This window comes from Diorhabda sublineata, chromosome 8 (assembly GCF_026230105.1).
Source record: "Diorhabda sublineata isolate icDioSubl1.1 chromosome 8, icDioSubl1.1, whole genome shotgun sequence".
Taxonomy (NCBI): domain Eukaryota; kingdom Metazoa; phylum Arthropoda; class Insecta; order Coleoptera; family Chrysomelidae; genus Diorhabda; species Diorhabda sublineata.
The window spans coordinates 30,220,659-30,248,099 of record NC_079481.1 but is presented as its reverse complement, the minus strand read 5'-3'; the positions used below and the strand labels follow the sequence as shown (position 1 = coordinate 30,248,099).

General features: G+C 26.1%; 1 protein-coding gene across 1 annotated transcript; it reads left to right on the top strand.

The window, feature by feature from the left end:
* Positions 1–32: 32 nt before the first annotated feature.
* On the top strand, positions 33–20,286 carry LOC130447651 (opsin, ultraviolet-sensitive-like). Its single transcript, XM_056784599.1, has 6 exons — positions 33–103; positions 7,311–7,553; positions 8,213–8,343; positions 8,610–9,304; positions 19,842–20,129; positions 20,188–20,286. Exons 1-6 carry the CDS (start codon positions 36–38, stop codon positions 20,203–20,205), a joined length of 1,443 nt encoding a protein of 480 aa, XP_056640577.1. The 5' UTR covers positions 33–35; the 3' UTR covers positions 20,206–20,286.
* The last annotated feature ends 7,155 nt before the right edge of the window (positions 20,287–27,441 follow it).

Below are 27,441 nucleotides of genomic sequence, written 5' to 3'. Positions count from 1 at the left end.
ATCAATTTAGGGAAAAATCAAAGCTCAATGTCAAAATGTTCGTCGTAGTTTTCGTGTTATTTGTCCACTTGAAATTGTCAAACTGTGAAAATCTAACTTATTTGTAAGTAGCTTTCAGACACATTCAAATTGACACTTGAAAACATCAGTCAAGAAATTTATTCACAAAATGGCGTCATAAAAATGTTTAGCAACTAATTAAAACCGTGTTAACTACAATAATTACTTTTATTACAAGCGTGTGTCGTCGACAAGTTTTTAACTTGAATTAGACAGATTTAAACGTGTGTTTTCGAGAAGATTTATATAATTCATGATTTTGATAGTTTGACCTTGTTTATTCAAGGTTATTTTGATACCTTACGAAAATTTTAGAAGGAAATTCGTGTAATCATTACAAACATCGTTGTTTTTTTAAATTATTGGATGTAAATAGTCGTAATTCAGAGCATTATTCAAAATCTACCCCAAACCGAAGGGTGCTTTTGTGTGAATACCACCCTTTCCAGGGGATGAACATTTTTATGGGAAATTTTACCTCGAAAATCGATAGATTGACTGATTCCAAGCAGCTTTTGGGTACCTAGAAAGTTTTTTTTCTAAATTATAGGTATTTTTCCGTTTTATTAATGATATACATCCTCAATTTTTCACTGAGAAACATGTTTTTCAATCTTTCTTTACGAATAACTTAAAAAGTATTAACTTTATCGAAAAAACTATTAGAAACAAAAATGTAGCTAATAAAAATATAAAAATAATCGTTTTTAAATGAGCTCTGTAAACCTAATAGCAACTGAGTTATAGTTAATTGAAAAATTGGTATTTTTCGAAAAACCGAGAATTAAACCATTCAAGCTTAAATAACTTAAAAAGTATTAATTTTATCAAAAAATTTATTAGAAACAAAAATGTAGATAATAAAAAAATGAAAATATTCGTTTTTAAATGAGATCTGTAAACCTAATAGCCACTGAGTTATAGATAATTGATAAATTGGTATTTTTCGAAAAACCGAGAATTAAACCATTCAAGCTTAAATAACTTAAAAAGTATTAATTTTATCAAAAAATTTATTAGAAACAAAAATGTAGATAATAAAAAAATGAAAATATTCGTTTTTAAATGAGCTCTGTAAACCTAATAGCCACTGAGTTATAGTTAATTGAAAAATTGGTATTTTTCGAAAAACCGAGAATTAAACCATTCAAGCTTAAATAACTTAAAAAGTATTAATTTTATCAAAAAATTTATTAGAAACAAAAATGTAGATAATAAAAAAATGAAAATATTCGTTTTTAAATGAGCTCTGTAAACCTAATAGCCACAGAGTTATAGATAATTGAAAAATTGGTATTTTTCGAAAAACCGAAAATTAAAACATTCAAGCTTAAATAACTTAAAAAGTATTAATTTTATCAAAAAATTTATTAGAAACAAAAATGTAGATAATAAAAAAATGAAAATATTCGTTTTTAAATGAGCTCTGTAAACCTAATAGCCACAGAGTTATAGATAATTGAAAAATTGGTATTTTTCGAAAAACCGAAAATTAAAACATTCAAGCTTAAATAACTTAAAAAGTATTAATTTTATCAAAAAATTTATTAGAAACAAAAATGTAGATAATAAAAAAATGAAAATATTCGTTTTTAAATGAGCTCTGTAAACCTAATAGCCACTGAGTTATAGTTAATTGAAAAATTGGTATTTTTCGAAAAACCGAGAATTAAACCATTCAAGCTTAAATAACTTAAAAAGTATTAATTTTATCAAAAAATTTATTAGAAACAAAAATGTAGATAATAAAAAAATGAAAATATTCGTTTTTAAATGAGCTCTGTAAACCTAATAGCCACTGAGTTATAGTTAATTGAAAAATTGGTATTTTTCGAAAAACCGAGAATTAAACCATTCAAGCTTAAATAACTTAAAAAGTATTAATTTTATCAAAAAATTTATTAGAAACAAAAATGTAGATAATAAAAAAATGAAAATATTCGTTTTTAAATGAGATCTGTAAACCTAATAGCCACTGAGTTATAGATAATTGATAAATTGGTATTTTTCGAAAAACCGAAAATTAAAACATTCAAGCTCAAATAACTTAAAAAGTATTAATTTTATCAAAAAATTTATTAGAAACAAAAATGTAGATAATAAAAAAATGAAAATATTCGTTTTTAAATGAGCTCTGTAAACCTAATAGCCACAGAGTTATAGATAATTGAAAAATTGTTATTTTTCGAAAAACCGAAAATTAAAACATTCAAGCTTAAATAACTTAAAAAGTATTAATTTTATCAAAAAATTTATTAGAAACAAAAATGTAGATAATAAAAAAATGAAAATATTCGTTTTTAAATGAGCTCTGTAAACCTAATAGCCACTGAGTTATAGATAATTGAAAAATTGGTATTTTTCGAAAAACCGAAAATTAAAACATTCAAGCTCAAATAACTTAAAAAGTATTAATTTTATCAAAAAATTTATTAGAAACAAAAATGTAGATAATAAAAAAATGAAAATATTCGTTTTTAAATGAGCTCTGTAAACCTAATAGCCACAGAGTTATAGATAATTGAAAAATTGGTATTTTTCGAAAAACCGAAAATTAAAACATTCAAGCTTAAATAACTTAAAAAGTATTAATTTTATCAAAAAATTTATTAGAAACAAAAATGTAGATAATAAAAAAATGAAAATATTCGTTTTTAAATGAGATCTGTAAACCTAATAGCCACTGAGTTATAGATAATTGAAAAATTGGTATTTTTCGAAAAACCGAAAATTAAAACATTCAAGCTTAAATAACTTAAAAAGTATTAATTTTATCAAAAAATTTATTAGAAACAAAAATGTAGATAATAAAAAAATGAAAATATTCGTTTTTAAATGAGCTCTGTAAACCTAATAGCCACAGAGTTATAGATAATTGAAAAATTGGTATTTTTCGAAAAACCGAAAATTAAAACATTCAAGCTTAAATAACTTAAAAAGTATTAATTTTATCAAAAAATTTATTAGAAACAAAAATGTAGATAATAAAAAAATGAAAATATTCGTTTTTAAATGAGCTCTGTAAACCTAATAGCCACTGAGTTATAGATAATTGAAAAATTGGTATTTTTCGAAAAACCGAAAATTAAAACATTCAAGCTCAAATAACTTAAAAAGTATTAATTTTATCAAAAAATTTATTAGAAACAAAAATGTAGATAATAAAAAAATGAAAATATTCGTTTTTAAATGAGCTCTGTAAACCTAATAGCCACTGAGTTATAGTTAATTGAAAAATTGGTATTTTTCGAAAAACCGAGAATTAAACCATTCAAGCTTAAATAACTTAAAAAGTATTAATTTTATCAAAAAATTTATTAGAAACAAAAATGTAGATAATAAAAAAATGAAAATATTCGTTTTTAAATGAGCTCTGTAAACCTAATAGCCACTGAGTTATAGTTAATTGAAAAATTGGTATTTTTCGAAAAACCGAGAATTAAACCATTCAAGCTTAAATAACTTAAAAAGTATTAATTTTATCAAAAAATTTATTAGAAACAAAAATGTAGATAATAAAAAAATGAAAATATTCGTTTTTAAATGAGATCTGTAAACCTAATAGCCACTGAGTTATAGATAATTGATAAATTGGTATTTTTCGAAAAACCGAAAATTAAAACATTCAAGCTCAAATAACTTAAAAAGTATTAATTTTATCAAAAAATTTATTAGAAACAAAAATGTAGATAATAAAAAAATGAAAATATTCGTTTTTAAATGAGCTCTGTAAACCTAATAGCCACAGAGTTATAGATAATTGAAAAATTGTTATTTTTCGAAAAACCGAAAATTAAAACATTCAAGCTTAAATAACTTAAAAAGTATTAATTTTATCAAAAAATTTATTACAAACAAAAATGTAGATAATAAAAAAATGAAAATATTCGTTTTTAAATGAGCTCTGTAAACCTAATAGCCACTGAGTTATAGATAATTGAAAAATTGGTATTTTTCGAAAAACCGAAAATTAAAACATTCAAGCTCAAATAACTTAAAAAGTATTAATTTTATCAAAAAATTTATTAGAAACAAAAATGTAGATAATAAAAAAATGAAAATATTCGTTTTTAAATGAGCTCTGTAAACCTAATAGCCACAGAGTTATAGATAATTGAAAAATTGGTATTTTTCGAAAAACCGAAAATTAAAACATTCAAGCTTAAATAACTTAAAAAGTATTAATTTTATCAAAAAATTTATTAGAAACAAAAATGTAGATAATAAAAAAATGAAAATATTCGTTTTTAAATGAGATCTGTAAACCTAATAGCCACTGAGTTATAGATAATTGAAAAATTGGTATTTTTCGAAAAACCGAAAATTAAAACATTCAAGCTTAAATAACTTAAAAAGTATTAATTTTATCAAAAAATTTATTAGAAACAAAAATGTAGATAATAAAAAAATGAAAATATTCGTTTTTAAATGAGCTCTGTAAACCTAATAGCCACAGAGTTATAGATAATTGAAAAATTGGTATTTTTCGAAAAACCGAAAATTAAAACATTCAAGCTTAAATAACTTAAAAAGTATTAATTTTATCAAAAAATTTATTAGAAACAAAAATGTAGATAATAAAAAAATGAAAATATTCGTTTTTAAATGAGCTCTGTAAACCTAATAGCCACTGAGTTATAGATAATTGAAAAATTGGTATTTTTCGAAAAACCGAAAATTAAAACATTCAAGCTCAAATAACTTAAAAAGTATTAATTTTATCAAAAAATTTATTAGAAACAAAAATGTAGATAATAAAAAAATGAAAATATTCGTTTTTAAATGAGCTCTGTAAACCTAATAGCCACTGAGTTATAGTTAATTGAAAAATTGGTATTTTTCGAAAAACCGAGAATTAAACCATTCAAGCTTAAATAACTTAAAAAGTATTAATTTTATCAAAAAATTTATTAGAAACAAAAATGTAGATAATAAAAAAATGAAAATATTCGTTTTTAAATGAGCTCTGTAAACCTAATAGCCACTGAGTTATAGTTAATTGAAAAATTGGTATTTTTCGAAAAACCGAGAATTAAACCATTCAAGCTTAAATAACTTAAAAAGTATTAATTTTATCAAAAAATTTATTAGAAACAAAAATGTAGATAATAAAAAAATGAAAATATTCGTTTTTAAATGAGATCTGTAAACCTAATAGCCACTGAGTTATAGATAATTGATAAATTGGTATTTTTCGAAAAACCGAAAATTAAAACATTCAAGCTCAAATAACTTAAAAAGTATTAATTTTATCAAAAAATTTATTAGAAACAAAAATGTAGATAATAAAAAAATGAAAATATTCGTTTTTAAATGAGCTCTGTAAACCTAATAGCCACAGAGTTATAGATAATTGAAAAATTGGTATTTTTCGAAAAACCGAAAATTAAAACATTCAAGCTTAAATAACTTAAAAAGTATTAATTTTATCAAAAAATTTATTAGAAACAAAAATGTAGATAATAAAAAAATGAAAATATTCGTTTTTAAATGAGCTCTGTAAACCTAATAGCCACTGAGTTATAGATAATTGAAAAATTGGTATTTTTCGAAAAACCGAAAATTAAAACATTCAAGCTCAAATAACTTAAAAAGTATTAATTTTATCAAAAAATTTATTAGAAACAAAAATGTAGATAATAAAAAAATGAAAATATTCGTTTTTAAATGAGCTCTGTAAACCTAATAGCCACAGAGTTATAGATAATTGAAAAATTGGTATTTTTCGAAAAACCGAAAATTAAAACATTCAAGCTTAAATAACTTAAAAAGTATTAATTTTATCAAAAAATTTATTAGAAACAAAAATGTAGATAATAAAAAAATGAAAATATTCGTTTTTAAATGAGCTCTGTAAACCTAATAGCCACAGAGTTATAGATAATTGAAAAATTGGTATTTTTCGAAAAACCGAAAATTAAAACATTCAAGCTTAAATAACTTAAAAAGTATTAATTTTATCAAAAAATTTATTAGAAACAAAAATGTAGATAATAAAAAAATGAAAATATTCGTTTTTAAATGAGCTCTGTAAACCTAATAGCCACTGAGTTATAGATAATTGAAAAATTGGTATTTTTCGAAAAACCGAAAATTAAAACATTCAAGCTCAAATAACTTAAAAAGTATTAATTTTATCAAAAAATTTATTAGAAACAAAAATGTAGATAATAAAAAAATGAAAATATTCGTTTTTAAATGAGCTCTGTAAACCTAATAGCCACTGAGTTATAGATAATTGAAAAATTGGTATTTTTCGAAAAACCGAAAATTAAAACATTCAAGCTCAAATAACTTAAAAAGTATTAATTTTATCAAAAAATTTATTAGAAACAAAAATGTAGATAATAAAAAAATGAAAATATTCGTTTTTAAATGAGATCTGTAAACCTAATAGCCACTGAGTTATAGCAAATTGAAAAATTGGTATTTTTCGAAAAACTGAGAATTAAAACATTCAAGCTTACATAACTCGAAAAGGATTATATTTTGGGTTAAAACTCTAAAAAAACTTCTTAAAGTAAATAAAAAATCCTTCAAAATGAGCAATAAGAATAGTCTTTTGCACGAAAATTGATCGACTTATAACAAAAAACGTCACGTGATCGAAAAAAAAGAATTTTTCTCAAATAAATGGAAAAATATCCATTATATGAAAAAATACATCAAACAATAATTATAGAGCTTTTTTTACTGAACATTTTGGTTTTTTTAAAATTGTTTTATCATGAAAATTGAGGGAGATATGGCTAAAGTTCGCTATCGCGTATTACCGCTCTTTCCAGCCCTTTAAACTCAACCTTCTAACAAAGCAGGGTTATAGATTGTGACATATTATTAAAGCCCTCAAATTTTTCTACAAAATGCTGGGTTTTAAAAGTTTGTAGCTTCAAAATTTAAAGATTTATCGTCAAAAAACTAACAATTATTCAAAAAGTTTTAAACAATTTTCAAAAAATTGAAGTTTAGAAAGTTTTGTTTTCAAATTTAGTTACGTCATGTTATAGAGCGTGAAATTTACTACAAATTTGATATTCAAATTTTTTTTGTACGAGCAAAAACAAAAGAGATATCAAAGTAAAATATACGTAAATTTAACCATGCTACGCCACTGCCTAATCATCGAATTGAACGCGTACAAATTATTGACGATAACCTCAAACTTACCCAACATGTCATGCTAAACATTATGAAAATCGATCTTTCGAAACAATCGATTTTTTCGATTTCGATATTTTTGATGATTTTAGCGATAACAATAAATCCAAGGACAATTTATCGTACATAATAGAAAATTTCAAGAAATCCTGGCCGGTGGAAAATTGGAAAAAATTTGGTCTGTTCAAAGAAGAATATTTTCTCGAAATCAACGTCCATTGGTTAAAATATGACCCGCCTTATACAATAAATTATTACGTATCCGCCATTTTGTACATGTTACTAATGATATTCGGAGTATCTGGAAACTTTCTGGTTATATTTTTATTTTTCAGGTGAGCCAAAACCAATCCTTACCTTCCCATTTATTCGCTAATATACGAGGGCTAAACAAAAAAAAGTAACTTCCATTCAAAACACCCTGTAGAATGAATCGTTAACGGACGATAATTTTTATGAACACCCAGTTGTTACCTGATCTATTCGGAATATTTTCTTTTTTTAATCATCGAAATAACTCGATTTTTAAAGAAATTACAGAACTTTTTGTGATTACGTGTTCGAAATAATCGCTTTAATTTCTCTAAAAATCAAGTTATTTCAATGAATAAAAGAAGAAAATGTTCAAAAACATTCAAATATCGTTTTAAACTTCACGAATATCCTGTTTGTTGATAATTACTTTACAGGGTGTTCTGAATAAGTACTATATATTCATTATTTTCGTTCGCCCTTGTATATAACAAAAAACGTAACAACTAAAAATTAAATCTGAACAATCGCGTTCCCAAAAGGTCGAGCTACAATTCAAAATGAAAATTCCTAAAATCGACCAAAGGGTTCACGAAAAAATAAACTAGAAACTTTTAAACTTTAATTTTATTTGTTTTATTTAATTGAAATAATCGATATATATATATGATATTTTGAGGTTATAAAAATCGATTATTTCCATAAATCGATTATTTTTACTCAACTTAACGTGTAATTTAAGGTGCAAATCACTCAGAACTTCTGCAAATACTTTGATAGTCAACTTGGCATTCAGTGATGGAATTATGAATATTAAAGCGCCGATTTTACTTTATAATTCGTACCTAAACGGCCCTGCACTTGGAGACGTTGGTTAGTAACAATGAATAATTTGTTTCCAGCACGAAATTTTTATATTTTTATTATCTAAAAAAAGTTTTATTTCAATTCAAGTTATATAACACTTTAGCGTACTATATCTCGGAAACGCGCCGTCGTAGCGCACTTCCGATTTTTTTTAACATAATTCACATATTCATTAACGTATTTCTAAAATTTCATCTCGATATTTAAATAATTATAGCTTGTAGGATTTTTTAAGTAAACGAATGTTTTTGCGTTACCTTTTTATGTTGCAGCTTGTCGTATTTACGGTTTTATTGGAGGTTTGACAGGCACCATCTCCATCATAACATTAAGCGTGATATCTTTCGATCGTTTTTTCGTTATAAAATACCCTCTGAATCGAACCTTCTCGAATTTAAGGGTGAAAATATGTCTGTTGGTCACTTGGATTTACGGTACCTTTTTCGCCGTCATACCCGCGCTCGACGTCGGATTCGGGAAGTACACGTACGAGGGGTATTTGACGAGTTGCAGTTTCGATTATTTGACGGACGACGTGAAAATTAAAAATTTCATCGTCGTCTTCTTTTTCGCCGCGTGGGTGGTGCCCGTTATATTGATATCGTTCAGCTACATCAACATTTGGAAAATCGTTTACACTCGAACGGAATGTCGGAAACGGGGCGGGGATTCCGTCAAACACGTGCGAGAAGAAGATAAGAGGAAACAAGAGATCAAATTGGCCGTTACCGTTTTGTTTACTATTGTTTTGTGGTTCGTGTCGTGGACTCCGTACGCGGTGGTCGCTCTTTTAGGGGTGGCCGGCTACAGGGATTGCATACCGCCCGTAGTGTCCTTATTACCGGCACTTTTTTGCAAAACTGCGAGTTGTATCAACCCGTATGTGTACGCTTTGTCGCATCCCAAATTTAAGAACGAATTGACGAAGATTTGTTGGGGATCTTCGAAAGCGAACGACAGAAATAAAGTAAGTTGGTATTTTTCGATTCGCCTCGTATAAAAAATCGATTATTTATTGTCTCGATTGACAAAAATTTGTATAAAACGAGAATTTATTGGTAAGAATGTAAAATTTCGAAATTATTAATTATTTTCTTACCAAAGGTTTCAAATCTAACACCCTGTATCTCGTAAATCGCGCTCTATAAGACGGTAATGATTTTTTTTGTCATTTACCGAAGATTTGAAATTATATTTCCATAAAATGAGATTCGTATTTTGAATTTTTTGATCCGTTTGAGTTTTTTTTTTAAATGACATCAATTTAAAAATAGTAGAGAGCTGGAGTTTTGTATTTATACTTTTTTGAATCACAATGAGTTGCTCTAAAAAGTGTTATATTCTTAAAGCTTTAGTGTTTTTATTAAGTAAAATATGGAGCCTCAAAATTCGCAATTGCTTTTTGAGGTTAATTTTTTATACCTAAACTTTAACGTTCTGTATCTCATAAATTTCACGACCTACTGAATTCGTAATTTTTTTTCTTGAAGATTGATCTTTTCTAAACATATTCCTGAAAAATCAGATCGATATTTACATTATTTTGGCCTACACGATTTTTTAAATGAAACTAAAAAAGTATACAAAACACCTAAGCAATAATTTAGTTCATATCGCTTAATCTATTATTTCTAGAACCTCCTACGTATGTTTCGTCGAATTAGGAAGAGTTTCTTTATAACCTCGTATAATTTTATCATTTTCAATTATTTATTTTGGAAAATATGGAGCCACAAACTTTTTAAGTTTAATTTTTTATACTTGAACTTTAACGTTCTGTATCTCATAAATTTCACAACCTACTGAATTCGTAATTTTTTTTCTTGAAGACTGATCTTTTCTAAACATACTCCTGAAAAATCAGATCGATATTTACATTATTTTGGCCTACACGATTTTTTAAATGAAACTAGAAAATGTATACAAAACACCTTAGCAATAATTTAGTTCATATCGCTTAATCTATTATTTCTAGAACCTCCTACGTATGTTTCGTCGAATTAGGAAGAGTTTCTTTATAACCTCGTATAATTTTATCATTTTCAATTATTTATTTTGGAAAATATGGAGCCACAAACTTTTTAAAGCAAATTTTTGATACTTGAAATTTAACGTTCTGTATCTCATAAATTTCACAACCTACTGAATTCGTAATTTTTTTTCTTGAAGACTGATCTTTTCTAAACATACTTCTGAAAAATCAGATCGATATTCACATTATTTTGGCCTACACGATTTTTTAAATGAAACTAAAAAAGTATACAAAACACCTAAGCAATAATTTTGTTCATATCGCTTAATCTATTATTTTTAGAACCTCCTACGTATGTTTCGTCGAATTAGGAAGTTTTTCTTTATAACCTCGTATAATTTTATCATTTTCAATTATTTATTTTGGAAAATATGGAGCCACAAACTTTTTAAAGCAAATTTTTGATACTTGAAATTTAACGTTCTGTATCTCATAAATTTCACAACCTACTGAATTCGTAATTTTTTTTCTTGAAGACTGATCTTTTCTAAACATACTTCTGAAAAATCAGATCGATATTCACATTATTTTGGCCTACACGATTTTTTAAATGAAACTAAAAAAGTATACAAAACACCTAAGCAATAATTTTGTTCATATCGCTTAATCTATTATTTTTAGAACCTCCTACGTATGTTTCGTCGAATTAGGAAGTTTTTCTTTATAACCTCGTATAATTTTATCATTTTCAATTATTTATTTTGGAAAATATGGAGCCACAAACTTTTTAAAGCAAATTTTTGATACTTGAACTTTAACGTTCTGTATCTCATAATCTTCACAACCTACTGAATTCGTAATTTTTTTTCTTGAAGATTGATCTTTTCTAAACATATTCCTGAAAAATCAGATCGATATTTACATTATTTTGGCCTACACGATTTTTTAAATGAAACTAAAAAAGTATACAAAACACCTAAGCAATAATTTTGTTCATATCGCTTAATCTATTATTTCTAGAACCTCCTACGTATGTTTCGTCGAATTAGGAAGAGTTTCTTTATAACCTCGTATAATTTTATCATTTTCAATTATTTATTTTGGAAAATATGGAGCCACAAACTTTTTAAAGCAAATTTTTGATACTTGAAATTTAACGTTCTGTATCTCATAAATTTCACAACCTACTGAATTCGTAATTTTTTTTCTTGAAGACTGATCTTTTCTAAACATACTTCTGAAAAATCAGATCGATATTCACATTATTTTGGCCTACACGATTTTTTAAATGAAACTAAAAAAGTATACAAAACACCTAAGCAATAATTTTGTTCATATCGCTTAATCTATTATTTCTAGAACCTCCTACGTATGTTTCGTCGAATTAGGAAGAGTTTCTTTATAACCTCGTATAATTTTATCATTTTCAATTATTTATTTTGGAAAATATGGAGCCACAAACTTTTTAAGTTTAATTTTTTATACTTGAACTTTAACGTTCTGTATCTCATAAATTTCACAACCTACTGAATTCGTAATTTTTTTTCTTGAAGACTGATCTTTTCTAAACATACTCCTGAAAAATCAGATCGATATTTACATTATTTTGGCCTACACGATTTTTTAAATGAAACTAGAAAATGTATACAAAACACCTAAGCAATAATTTAGTTCATATCGCTTAATCTATTATTTCTAGAACCTCCTACGTATGTTTCGTCGAATTAGGAAGAGTTTCTTTATAACCTCGTATAATTTTATCATTTTCAAATATTTATTTTGGAAAATATGGAGCCACAAACTTTTTAAGTTTAATTTTTTATACTTGAACTTTAACGTTCTGTATCTCATAAATTTCACAACCTACTGAATTCGTAATTTTTTTTCTTGAAGATTGATCTTTTCTAAACATACTCCTGAAAAATTAGATCGATATTTACATTATTTTGGCCTACACGATTTTTTAAATGAAACTAGAAAATGTATACAAAACACCTAAGCAATAATTTTGTTCATATCGCTTAATCTATTATTTCTAGAACCTCCTACGTATGTTTCGTCGAATTAGGAAGAGTTTCTTTATAACCTCGTATAATTTTATCATTTTCAATTATTTATTTTGGAAAATATGGAGCCACAAACTTTTTAAAGCAAATTTTTGATACTTGAAATTTAACGTTCTGTATCTCATAAATTTCACAACCTACTGAATTCGTAATTTTTTTTCTTGAAGACTGATCTTTTCTAAACATACTTCTGAAAAATCAGATCGATATTCACATTATTTTGGCCTACACGATTTTTTAAATGAAACTAAAAAAGTATACAAAACACCTAAGCAATAATTTTGTTCATATCGCTTAATCTATTATTTTTAGAACCTCCTACGTATGTTTCGTCGAATTAGGAAGTTTTTCTTTATAACCTCGTATAATTTTATCATTTTCAATTATTTATTTTGGAAAATATGGAGCCACAAACTTTTTAAAGCAAATTTTTGATACTTGAACTTTAACGTTCTGTATCTCATAATCTTCACAACCTACTGAATTCGTAATTTTTTTTCTTGAAGATTGATCTTTTCTAAACATATTCCTGAAAAATCAGATCGATATTTACATTATTTTGGCCTACACGATTTTTTAAATGAAACTAAAAAAGTATACAAAACACCTAAGCAATAATTTTGTTCATATCGCTTAATCTATTATTTCTAGAACCTCCTACGTATGTTTCGTCGAATTAGGAAGAGTTTCTTTATAACCTCGTATAATTTTATCATTTTCAATTATTTATTTTGGAAAATATGGAGCCACAAACTTTTTAAAGCAAATTTTTGATACTTGAAATTTAACGTTCTGTATCTCATAAATTTCACAACCTACTGAATTCGTAATTTTTTTTCTTGAAGACTGATCTTTTCTAAACATACTTCTGAAAAATCAGATCGATATTCACATTATTTTGGCCTACACGATTTTTTAAATGAAACTAAAAAAGTATACAAAACACCTAAGCAATAATTTTGTTCATATCGCTTAATCTATTATTTCTAGAACCTCCTACGTATGTTTCGTCGAATTAGGAAGAGTTTCTTTATAACCTCGTATAATTTTATCATTTTCAATTATTTATTTTGGAAAATATGGAGCCACAAACTTTTTAAGTTTAATTTTTTATACTTGAACTTTAACGTTCTGTATCTCATAAATTTCACAACCTACTGAATTCGTAATTTTTTTTCTTGAAGATTGATCTTTTCTAAACATACTCCTGAAAAATTAGATCGATATTTACATTATTTTGGCCTACACGATTTTTTAAATGAAACTAGAAAATGTATACAAAACACCTAAGCAATAATTTTGTTCATATCGCTTAATCTATTATTTCTAGAACCTCCTACGTATGTTTCGTCGAATTAGGAAGTTTTTCTTTATAACCTCGTATAATTTTATCATTTTCAATTATTTATTTTGGAAAATATGGAGCCACAAACTTTTTAAGTTTAATTTTTTATACCTAAACTTTAACGTTCTGTATCTCATAAATTTCACAACCTACTGAATTCGTAATTTTTTTTCTTGAAGATTGATCTTTTCTAAACATACTCCTGAAAAATTAGATCGATATTTACATTATTTTGGCCTACACGATTTTTTAAATGAAACTAGAAAATGTATACAAAACACCTAAGCAATAATTTTGTTCATATCGCTTAATCTATTATTTCTAGAACCTCCTACGTATGTTTCGTCGAATTAGGAAGAGTTTCTTTATAACCTCGTATAATTTTATCATTTTCAAATATTTATTTTGGAAAATATGGAGCCACAAACTTTTTAAGTTTAATTTTTTATACTTGAACTTTAACGTTCTGTATCTCATAAATTTCACAACCTACTGAATTCGTAATTTTTTTTCTTGAAGATTGATCTTTTCTAAACATACTCCTGAAAAATTAGATCGATATTTACATTATTTTGGCCTACACGATTTTTTAAATGAAACTAGAAAATGTATACAAAACACCTAAGCAATAATTTTGTTCATATCGCTTAATCTATTATTTCTAGAACCTCCTACGTATGTTTCGTCGAATTAGGAAGAGTTTCTTTATAACCTCGTATAATTTTATCATTTTCAATTATTTATTTTGGAAAATATGGAGCCACAAACTTTTTAAAGCAAATTTTTGATACTTGAACTTTAACGTTCTGTATCTCATAATTTTCACAACCTACTGAATTCGTAATTTTTTTTCTTGAAGATTGATCTTTTCTAAACATATTCCTGAAAAATCAGATCGATATTTACATTATTTTGGCCTACACGATTTTTTAAATGAAACTAAAAAAGTATACAAAACACCTAAGCAATAATTTTGTTCATATCGCTTAATCTATTATTTTTAGAACCTCCTACGTATGTTTCGTCGAATTAGGAAGTTTTTCTTTATAACCTCGTATAATTTTATCATTTTCAATTATTTATTTTGGAAAATATGGAGCCACAAACTTTTTAAAGCAAATTTTTGATACTTGAACTTTAACGTTCTGTATCTCATAATCTTCACAACCTACTGAATTCGTAATTTTTTTTCTTGAAGATTGATCTTTTCTAAACATATTCCTGAAAAATCAGATCGATATTTACATTATTTTGGCCTACACGATTTTTTAAATGAAACTAAAAAAGTATACAAAACACCTAAGCAATAATTTTGTTCATATCGCTTAATCTATTATTTCTAGAACCTCCTACGTATGTTTCGTCGAATTAGGAAGAGTTTCTTTATAACCTCGTATAATTTTATCATTTTCAATTATTTATTTTGGAAAATATGGAGCCACAAACTTTTTAAAGCAAATTTTTGATACTTGAAATTTAACGTTCTGTATCTCATAAATTTCACAACCTACTGAATTCGTAATTTTTTTTCTTGAAGACTGATCTTTTCTAAACATACTTCTGAAAAATCAGATCGATATTCACATTATTTTGGCCTACACGATTTTTTAAATGAAACTAAAAAAGTATACAAAACACCTAAGCAATAATTTTGTTCATATCGCTTAATCTATTATTTCTAGAACCTCCTACGTATGTTTCGTCGAATTAGGAAGAGTTTCTTTATAACCTCGTATAATTTTATCATTTTCAATTATTTATTTTGGAAAATATGGAGCCACAAACTTTTTAAGTTTAATTTTTTATACTTGAACTTTAACGTTCTGTATCTCATAAATTTCACAACCTACTGAATTCGTAATTTTTTTTCTTGAAGATTGATCTTTTCTAAACATACTCCTGAAAAATTAGATCGATATTTACATTATTTTGGCCTACACGATTTTTTAAATGAAACTAGAAAATGTATACAAAACACCTAAGCAATAATTTTGTTCATATCGCTTAATCTATTATTTCTAGAACCTCCTACGTATGTTTCGTCGAATTAGGAAGTTTTTCTTTATAACCTCGTATAATTTTATCATTTTCAATTATTTATTTTGGAAAATATGGAGCCACAAACTTTTTAAGTTTAATTTTTTATACCTAAACTTTAACGTTCTGTATCTCATAAATTTCACAACCTACTGAATTCGTAATTTTTTTTCTTGAAGATTGATCTTTTCTAAACATACTCCTGAAAAATTAGATCGATATTTACATTATTTTGGCCTACACGATTTTTTAAATGAAACTAGAAAATGTATACAAAACACCTAAGCAATAATTTTGTTCATATCGCTTAATCTATTATTTCTAGAACCTCCTACGTATGTTTCGTCGAATTAGGAAGAGTTTCTTTATAACCTCGTATAATTTTATCATTTTCAAATATTTATTTTGGAAAATATGGAGCCACAAACTTTTTAAGTTTAATTTTTTATACTTGAACTTTAACGTTCTGTATCTCATAAATTTCACAACCTACTGAATTCGTAATTTTTTTTCTTGAAGATTGATCTTTTCTAAACATACTCCTGAAAAATTAGATCGATATTTACATTATTTTGGCCTACACGATTTTTTAAATGAAACTAGAAAATGTATACAAAACACCTAAGCAATAATTTTGTTCATATCGCTTAATCTATTATTTCTAGAACCTCCTACGTATGTTTCGTCGAATTAGGAAGAGTTTCTTTATAACCTCGTATAATTTTATCATTTTCAATTATTTATTTTGGAAAATATGGAGCCACAAACTTTTTAAAGCAAATTTTTGATACTTGAACTTTAACGTTCTGTATCTCATAATTTTCACAACCTACTGAATTCGTAATTTTTTTTCTTGAAGATTGATCTTTTCTAAACATATTCCTGAAAAATCAGATCGATATTTACATTATTTTGGCCTACACGATTTTTTAAATGAAACTAAAAAAGTATACAAAACACCTAAGCAATAATTTTGTTCATATCGCTTAATCTATTATTTCTAGAACCTCCTACGTATGTTTCGTCGAATTAGGAAGAGTTTCTTTATAACCTCGTATAATTTTATCATTTTCAATTATTTATTTTGGAAAATATGGAGCCACAAACTTTTTAAGTTTAATTTTTTATACTTGAACTTTAACGTTCTGTATCTCATAAATTTCACAACCTACTGAATTCGTAATTTTTTTTCTTGAAGATTGATCTTTTCTAAACATACTCCTGAAAAATTAGATCGATATTTACATTATTTTGGCCTACACGATTTTTTAAATGAAACTAGAAAATGTATACAAAACACCTAAGCAATAATTTTGTTCATATCGCTTAATCTATTATTTCTAGAACCTCCTACGTATGTTTCGTCGAATTAGGAAGTTTTTCTTTATAACCTCGTATAATTTTATCATTTTCAATTATTTATTTTGGAAAATATGGAGCCACAAACTTTTTAAGTTTAATTTTTTATACCTAAACTTTAACGTTCTGTATCTCATAAATTTCACAACCTACTGAATTCGTAATTTTTTTTCTTGAAGATTGATCTTTTCTAAACATACTCCTGAAAAATTAGATCGATATTTACATTATTTTGGCCTACACGATTTTTTAAATGAAACTAGAAAATGTATACAAAACACCTAAGCAATAATTTTGTTCATATCGCTTAATCTATTATTTCTAGAACCTCCTACGTATGTTTCGTCGAATTAGGAAGAGTTTCTTTATAACCTCGTATAATTTTATCATTTTCAAATATTTATTTTGGAAAATATGGAGCCACAAACTTTTTAAGTTTAATTTTTTATACTTGAACTTTAACGTTCTGTATCTCATAAATTTCACAACCTACTGAATTCGTAATTTTTTTTCTTGAAGATTGATCTTTTCTAAACATACTCCTGAAAAATTAGATCGATATTTACATTATTTTGGCCTACACGATTTTTTAAATGAAACTAGAAAATGTATACAAAACACCTAAGCAATAATTTTGTTCATATCGCTTAATCTATTATTTCTAGAACCTCCTACGTATGTTTCGTCGAATTAGGAAGAGTTTCTTTATAACCTCGTATAATTTTATCATTTTCAATTATTTATTTTGGAAAATATGGAGCCACAAACTTTTTAAAGCAAATTTTTGATACTTGAACTTTAACGTTCTGTATCTCATAATTTTCACAACCTACTGAATTCGTAATTTTTTTTCTTGAAGATTGATCTTTTCTAAACATATTCCTGAAAAATCAGATCGATATTTACATTATTTTGGCCTACACGATTTTTTAAATGAAACTAAAAAAGTATACAAAACACCTAAGCAATAATTTTGTTCATATCGCTTAATCTATTATTTTTAGAACCTCCTACGTATGTTTCGTCGAATTAGGAAGTTTTTCTTTATAACCTCGTATAATTTTATCATTTTCAATTATTTATTTTGGAAAATATGGAGCCACAAACTTTTTAAGTTTAATTTTTTATACCTAAACTTTAACGTTCTGTATCTCATAAATTTCACAACCTACTGAATTCGTAATTTTTTTTCTTGAAGATTGATCTTTTCTAAACATATTCCTGAAAAATCAGATCGATATTTACATTATTTTGGCCTACACGATTTTTTAAATGAAACTAAAAAAGTATACAAAACACCTAAGCAATAATTTTGTTCATATCGCTTAATCTATTATTTCTAGAACCTCCTACGTATGTTTCGTCGAATTAGGAAGAGTTTCTTTATAACCTCGTATAATTTTATCATTTTCAATTATTTATTTTGGAAAATATGGAGCCACAAACTTTTTAAGTTTAATTTTTTATACTTGAACTTTAACGTTCTGTATCTCATAAATTTCACAACCTACTGAATTCGTAATTTTTTTTCTTGAAGATTGATCTTTTCTAAACATACTCCTGAAAAATCAGATCGATATTTACATTATTTTGGCCTACACCATTTTTTAAATGAAACTAGAAAATGTATACAAAACACCTAAGCAATAATTTTGTTCATATCGCTTAATCTATTATTTCTAGAACCTCCTACGTATGTTTCGTCGAATTAGGAAGAGTTTCTTTATAACCTCGTATAATTTTATCATTTTCAATTATTTATTTTGGAAAATATGGAGCCACAAACTTTTTAAAGCAAATTTTTGATACTTGAACTTTAACGTTCTGTATCTCATAATTTTCACAACCTACTGAATTCGTAATTTTTTTTCTTGAAGATTGATCTTTTCTAAACATATTCCTGAAAAATCAGATCGATATTTACATTATTTTGGCCTACACGATTTTTTAAATGAAACTAAAAAAGTATACAAAACACCTAAGCAATAATTTTGTTCATATCGCTTAATCTATTATTTCTAGAACCTCCTACGTATGTTTCGTCGAATTAGGAAGAGTTTCTTTATAACCTCGTATAATTTTATCATTTTCAAATATTTATTTTGGAAAATAAGGAGCCACAAACTTTTTAAGTTTAATTTTTTATACTTGAACTTTAACGTTCTGTATCTCATAAATTTCACAACCTACTGAATTCGTAATTTTTTTTCTTGAAGATTGATCTTTTTTAAACATATTCCTGAAAAATCAGATCGATATTTACATTATTTTGGCCTACACGATTTTTTAAATGAAACTAGAAAATGTATACAAAACACCTAAGCAATAATTTAATTCATATCGCTTAATCTATTATTTCTAGAACCTCCTACGTATGTTTCGTCGAATTAGGAAGAGTTTCTTTATAACCTCGTATAATTTTATCATTTTCAATTATTTATTTTGGAAAATATGGAGCCACAAACTTTTTAAATTTAATTTTTTATACTTGAACTTTAACGTTCTGTATCTCATAAATTTCACAACCTACTGAATTCGTAATTTTTTTTCTTGAAGATTGATCTTTTCTAAACATATTTCTGAAAAATCAGATCGATATTCACATTATTTTGGCCAATACGATTTTTCTCATAAAATATACCGAAACTACTTTCCAAAAATAACAAATAACTTTTGATTTCCCGTATTCCACGTCAAATTTCGTCATTATTAATATATTCATTAGGTATGGACAACCGAAGTCGCAAAAACAGAAATATCAACAATAGGCGATATAAAAAAATTACGAAATTTCTCCGATTCCGATCAAAGTTTCAAAATGCGCGAAAGCAAATCAACCGAAGGTCAACATACAAGACCAATTCCATTAAAACGACAAGGAACCATTGTGGAAATGATATGCTTAAGACCTTCGTTCAGTAACAATTCTTCTAGTTTTAGAAGATTAGCCAGACGATGGTCTTCTAAAGAAAGAAAAGAAAAACTCGATGACGCAGACGTAGCTATAGAAAGAGTAAGTGAAGATCCACAATAGTCACATTAAAACTTTTATATTTATCATTACATTTTAGGTTTCAATCGAAAATTAAATAGAAAAGATAAATGTATGTCCTAGAACATAGAAGTTTACATTGTATTATCGTCTTTAATAAATTCCGTAGAAATAATAATTTGTATCTTTTAAAAACCTTGTAGAAATTAACCTATAATTCAACATTTTTATTTTGGATGCATCTTACATACAAGACAATCAAATTAATTACATATTCACAAGTTTTCTATTTAAAAATTCACGTTATGTGTTGACATTTATCTCCTACGGATTAGGCAACCAAATTATCTTCTTAATTAAAATTAGAAACATTGATGTATTCGAACTATATTTTAAATCCTTATTATTATTGATCTCTACATTAAAAAAAAGAAGAAGCGCCACAGAATATTTCTATTCTAGAAAGTGAAGTGTATACGTTTAATAATTAATGAAAAGATGGCGTTTCATAGTTACGTTTTGTCTATTGAAATATTTATTCTGTGTTTCGGAAGTGGCTACGCAACCTATATTCAGTAATTATAAAAGAAATAGAAGATGTAAAATTGTTGTTTGATGGTATACGGGTGGAATAAAAATAATTAATTAGTCGAAAATATGTTTATTATTATTTTTTCAAACAAAATACTTGCCTATTAAATCTTACATTAATGATACTGTACCGTATTTAAGTAAATTCTACATTGTAGGTACGTTCACGCATTTTAAATTAAAAAATAACTTAAAAAACACTTTCACGTTTTTAAAAACAATACTAAGTACTAAATTTAATAAATATTTTTTTGCTAAATTTTATTTGTTTAATCGCTATTATTCGTTAAAATCTAATTTTCTCTCTACAAAATAACAATACTGGAAATGCTTCAAATGTGTCGTCATAATGCTTCAGCTAACGTCAGCATTCACCCGGTTTCACTTCGGCGTAAACTGCAACAAAAAAAATTTCAGATCATCACATTCCATAGACAAATACCTTTTTTCGCATTTAAACACTAATTCAGATAACCTAACCTAAGCTAAAGTAAACCTAATTTAAACTAATCGAAGCTAAATGAACTTAACCTAACTTTACCGACTCCGATAAATGGATTCTATGAACTAATTTGTTTCCATAAATATTTATACGGAATAATAGACAAAGTTATTTACATGAGCCGAATCTGCAGAACGCTAATCTGGCCGTACATCTGTTGTCGAAAGTTTGAGGTAAACCTGATTCGTCTATTGCACAGACTGGACCCGAATCGACGTCGCAATTCTCATTAAGACACTCCAGTAAGTGGGCTGGAGAGGGCGCCATTTTGACAGTTGCAAAACCTTAAAATTTATACACATGTTAATATTTTTGTAATACAACATTCTAATTGAAGCAATTTATATATTTTTCAAACGTTTTTTTTTTCTTGAAAAAACGTCGAATCGTTTTTTATATTGGCTAGTATATAAACACGTGTCATATTATCAATTTAGTGCTTTAATTAACTTTCACCGTTCACAGTTATTAATCTGAAAAAAGAATAAATTCCTTAACGAGCATTGTTGGTGGCCACTTGCCGCATCTGGCACAATTTATTCCATTAACAATGAAATGACCTTTACACGCACATATAGATATCAAATTTATATAAATGCCCTCTGTATTGACATCACCAATACGTAGGAACATCAATTGAAGTGTCTAGCCTATTTTTCATTAAAATTTTAATTAGAATAATAACCATTATTCATAACGTCATTGATATTTGTTCAAATTATAAACAAAAATAGGTTATTGTAATTATTTACGAAATGTTGTAATATAAACAAACATGAACGATTTTATATAAAACTGTTTTCTGTATTATCTACTTTTGAACAGATTTTATTACAGATTCCACTTTTATACTTTATTTTTACAGTTTACTACTTTTTTAAACGTTTCGTACTAGTGACATCTAGTCACCTAGGATAATAATATTACCCACTAATTACAGTATTCTACTGTTTTTGACTATTTGTGTGGAAATATCATTTTTTTTAAACAAAACTGTATAGACATAAAAGTTTTTATCACTAAAATTGTTATTAAAACAAATATCTAGTGGATTTTTCTTTCATTAGTGGAAAAATTCCATTAACAATAATGTTAAATATAAATACGTTCTACTGGAAGTATTGGTGGTTGCATAATTTCAAGTACTGTCTATTATTCTACGCAATAAATGATTTATTCTATTTATATATAAATATTGAGTTGAAATTATCATAAAGCAATTATCAAAGTCTATTTTAGAAACTATATTAACGAATCTAAAAATAACATCATTTAATAACTCATAATGGCATCGCTATAAAATATTTGAATGTTTTTTTTTGGGGGGGGGAAACAAATAATGAAACAATATTTATATTATTATGTTATCTTGTTTAAATAAATAATTTACAACGAGGTGAGAGTCTCTAATATGTATCATTCAAGGCAAAATTGATCAAAAATTAGTCACACAATACTCTATTTGTGCTGTTGGCGTCCCTGCCATTTTGGATACGTTTAACCTAAAACAGCAGTATTCAATAGATCGGATAAGCGTCGATTAACGAGATGTCAGCGCTTCTCAAACTTTTTGAAATTGTGTAATGAAAAGATTAATAGATTACGTAAATTTCGCATTTCAATCACCAAAAAACAAATTAAAATACCAAAGTGTTGATGAAATTTCATTTTGTGTAAATATTTGTACTATTTTCGATTGAAGAAGTTGAAAAATATAGCTTTGACGTAATTTTATGTGGAAAAAAATGTTTTTTAACATATTGCGATCGTTTTCGAACCACTGTTCGTTTAATTTGAATAAATTATTCACTAAAACAACAAAATTTATCGTACAAAATGCTTTATATACGAAGGTTGTTTGAAAAGTTTACCACCCAACCACGGAACAAGACATTTTTTTCGTATAATCAATTTTTTGCGTATTCAACGACCCCCATTTCGATATTTTTTTAACAAATTATCACTTTTTCGTTAAATTCTATGAGTTATCATCAATTATTTTTACGAAATCACCTTTGGAAGTTAGTTGACAGCTGAATTGTGTAAAATGTCACGCAAATGTGAAGTTAAACGTCAAAATCACGTCATAGACAATTAATGTCGATATAGAACTGTGGTAGATACTATTTCGTTTAAAGTCTGTGGTCAACTATATTAATTTCGTTTAGTTTTGTGGTCGAATTAGACGTATAAAACAAATCTTTTTGTTTTTAAACGTGTTATTCACTAATAACAAATCTTCCATCACATCTAAATCAGTTTTAAACTCAATTTTATCCATTTTGTACTTTTTTTTGTATTCAAAACTAAGTCAAACGTCAAAATCACGTCATAGACAATTAATAACGATATAAAATTGGTTATTTTTGTGGTAGTTATTGTTTCGTTAAAAGTCTGTGGTCAACTATATTAATTTCGTTTAGTTTTGTGGTCGAATTAGACGTATAAAACAAATCTTTTTGTTTTTAAACGTGTTATTCACTAATAACAAATCTTCCATCACATCTAAATCAGTTTTAAACTCAATTTTATCCATTTTGTACTTTTTTTTGTATTCAAAACTTAGCCAAACGTCAAAATCACGTCATAGACAATTAATAACGATATAAAATTGGTTATTTTTGTGGTAGTTATTGTTTCGTTAAAAGTCTGTGGTCAACTATATTAATTTCGTTTAGTTTTGTGGTCGAATTAGACGTATAAAACAAATCTTTTTGTTTTTAAACGTGTTATTCACTAATAACAAATCTTCCATCACATCTAAATCAGTTTTAAACTCAATTTTATCCATTTTGTACTTTTTTTTGTATTCAAAACTTAGCCAAACGTCAAAATCACGTCATAGACAATTAATAACGATATAAAATTGGTTATTTTTGTGGTAGTTATTGTTTCGTTAAAAGTCTGTGGTCAACTATATTAATTTCGTTTAGTTTTGTGGTCGAATTAGACGTATAAAACAAATCTTTTTGTTTTTAAACGTGTTATTCACTAATAACAAATCTTCCATCACATCTAAATCAGTTTTAAACTCAATTTTATCCATTTTGTACTTTTTTTTGTATTCAAAACTTAGCCAAACGTCAAAATCACGTCATAGACAATTAATAACGATATAAAATTGGTTATTTTTGTGGTAGTTATTGTTTCGTTAAAAGTCTGTGGTCAACTATATTAATTTCGTTTAGTTTTGTGGTCGAATTAGACGTATAAAACAAATCTTTTTGTTTTTAAACGTGTTATTCACTAATAACAAATCTTCCATCACATCTAAATCAGTTTTAAACTCAATTTTATCCATTTTGTACTTTTTTTTGTATTCAAAACTAAGTCAAACGTCAAAATCACGTCATAGACAATTAATAACGATATAAAATTGGTTATTTTTGTGGTAGTTATTGTTTCGTTAAAAGTCTGTGGTCAACTATATTAATTTCGTTTAGTTTTGTGGTCGAATTAGACGTATAAAACAAATCTTTTTGTTTTTAAACGTGTTATTCACTAATAACAAATCTTCCATCACATCTAAATCAGTTTTAAACTCAATTTTATCCATTTTGTACTTTTTTTTGTATTCAAAACTAAGTCAAACGTCAAAATCACGTCATAGACAATTAATAACGATATAAAATTGGTTATTTTTGTGGTAGTTATTGTTTCGTTAAAAGTCTGTGGTCAACTATATTAATTTCGTTTAGTTTTGTGGTCGAATTAGACGTATAAAACAAATCTTTTTGTTTTTAAACGTGTTATTCACTAATAACAAATCTTCCATCACATCTAAATCAGTTTTAAACTCAATTTTATCCATTTTGTACTTTTTTTTGTATTCAAAACTAAGTCAAACGTCAAAATCACGTCATAGACAATTAATAACGATATAAAATTGGTTATTTTTGTGGTAGTTATTGTTTCGTTAAAAGTCTGTGGTCAACTATATTAATTTCGTTTAGTTTTGTGGTCGAATTAGACGTATAAAACAAATCTTTTTGTTTTTAAACGTGTTATTCACTAATAACAAATCTTCCATCACATCTAAATCAGTTTTAAACTCAATTTTATCCATTTTGTACTTTTTTTTGTATTCAAAACTAAGTCAAACGTCAAAATCACGTCATAGACAATTAATAACGATATAAAATTGGTTATTTTTGTGGTAGTTATTGTTTCGTTAAAAGTCTGTGGTCAACTATATTAATTTCGTTTAGTTTTGTGGTCGAATTAGACGTATAAAACAAATCTTTTTGTTTTTAAACGTGTTATTCACTAATAACAAATCTTCCATCACATCTAAATCAGTTTTAAACTCAATTTTATCCATTTTGTACTTTTTTTTGTATTCAAAACTTAGCCAAACGTCAAAATCACGTCATAGACAATTAATAACGATATAAAATTGGTTATTTTTGTGGTAGTTATTGTTTCGTTAAAAGTCTGTGGTCAACTATATTAATTTCGTTTAGTTTTGTGGTCGAATTAGACGTATAAAACAAATCTTTTTGTTTTTAAACGTGTTATTCACTAATAACAAATCTTCCATCACATCTAAATCAGTTTTAAACTCAATTTTATCCATTTTGTACTTTTTTTTGTATTCAAAACTTAGCCAAACGTCAAAATCACGTCATAGACAATTAATAACGATATAAAATTGGTTATTTTTGTGGTAGTTATTGTTTCGTTAAAAGTCTGTGGTCAACTATATTAATTTCGTTTAGTTTTGTGGTCGAATTAGACGTATAAAACAAATCTTTTTGTTTTTAAACGTGTTATTCACTAATAACAAATCTTCCATCACATCTAAATCAGTTTTAAACTCAATTTTATCCATTTTGTACTTTTTTTTGTATTCAAAACTTAGCCAAACGTCAAAATCACGTCATAGACAATTAATAACGATATAAAATTGGTTATTTTTGTGGTAGTTATTGTTTCGTTAAAAGTCTGTGGTCAACTATATTAATTTCGTTTAGTTTTGTGGTCGAATTAGACGTATAAAACAAATCTTTTTGTTTTTAAACGTGTTATTCACTAATAACAAATCTTCCATCACATCTAAATCAGTTTTAAACTCAATTTTATCCATTTTGTACTTTTTTTTGTATTCAAAACTAAGTCAAACGTCAAAATCACGTCATAGACAATTAATAACGATATAAAATTGGTTATTTTTGTGGTAGTTATTGTTTCGTTAAAAGTCTGTGGTCAACTATATTAATTTCGTTTAGTTTTGTGGTCGAATTAGACGTATAAAACAAATCTTTTTGTTTTTAAACGTGTTATTCACTAATAACAAATCTTCCATCACATCTAAATCAGTTTTAAACTCAATTTTATCCATTTTGTACTTTTTTTTGTATTCAAAACTTAGCCAAACGTCAAAATCACGTCATAGACAATTAATAACGATATAAAATTGGTTATTTTTGTGGTAGTTATTGTTTCGTTAAAAGTCTGTGGTCAACTATATTAATTTCGTTTAGTTTTGTGGTCGAATTAGACGTATAAAACAAATCTTTTTGTTTTTAAACGTGTTATTCACTAATAACAAATCTTCCATCACATCTAAATCAGTTTTAAACTCAATTTTATCCATTTTGTACTTTTTTTTGTATTCAAAACTTAGCCAAACGTCAAAATCACGTCATAGACAATTAATAACGATATAAAATTGGTTATTTTTGTGGTAGTTATTGTTTCGTTAAAAGTCTGTGGTCAACTATATTAATTTCGTTTAGTTTTGTGGTCGAATTAGACGTATAAAACAAATCTTTTTGTTTTTAAACGTGTTATTCACTAATAACAAATCTTCCATCACATCTAAATCAGTTTTAAACTCAATTTTATCCATTTTGTACTTTTTTTTGTATTCAAAACTAAGTCAAACGTCAAAATCACGTCATAGACAATTAATAACGATATAAAATTGGTTATTTTTGTGGTAGTTATTGTTTCGTTAAAAGTCTGTGGTCAACTATATTAATTTCGTTTAGTTTTGTGGTCGAATTAGACGTATAAAACAAATCTTTTTGTTTTTAAACGTGTTATTCACTAATAACAAATCTTCCATCACATCTAAATCAGTTTTAAACTCAATTTTATCCATTTTGTACTTTTTTTTTTATTCAAAACTTAGTCAAACGTCAAAATCACGTCATAGACAATTAATAACGATATAAAATTGGTTATTTTTGTGGTAGTTATTGTTTCGTTAAAAGTCTGTGGTCAACTATATTAATT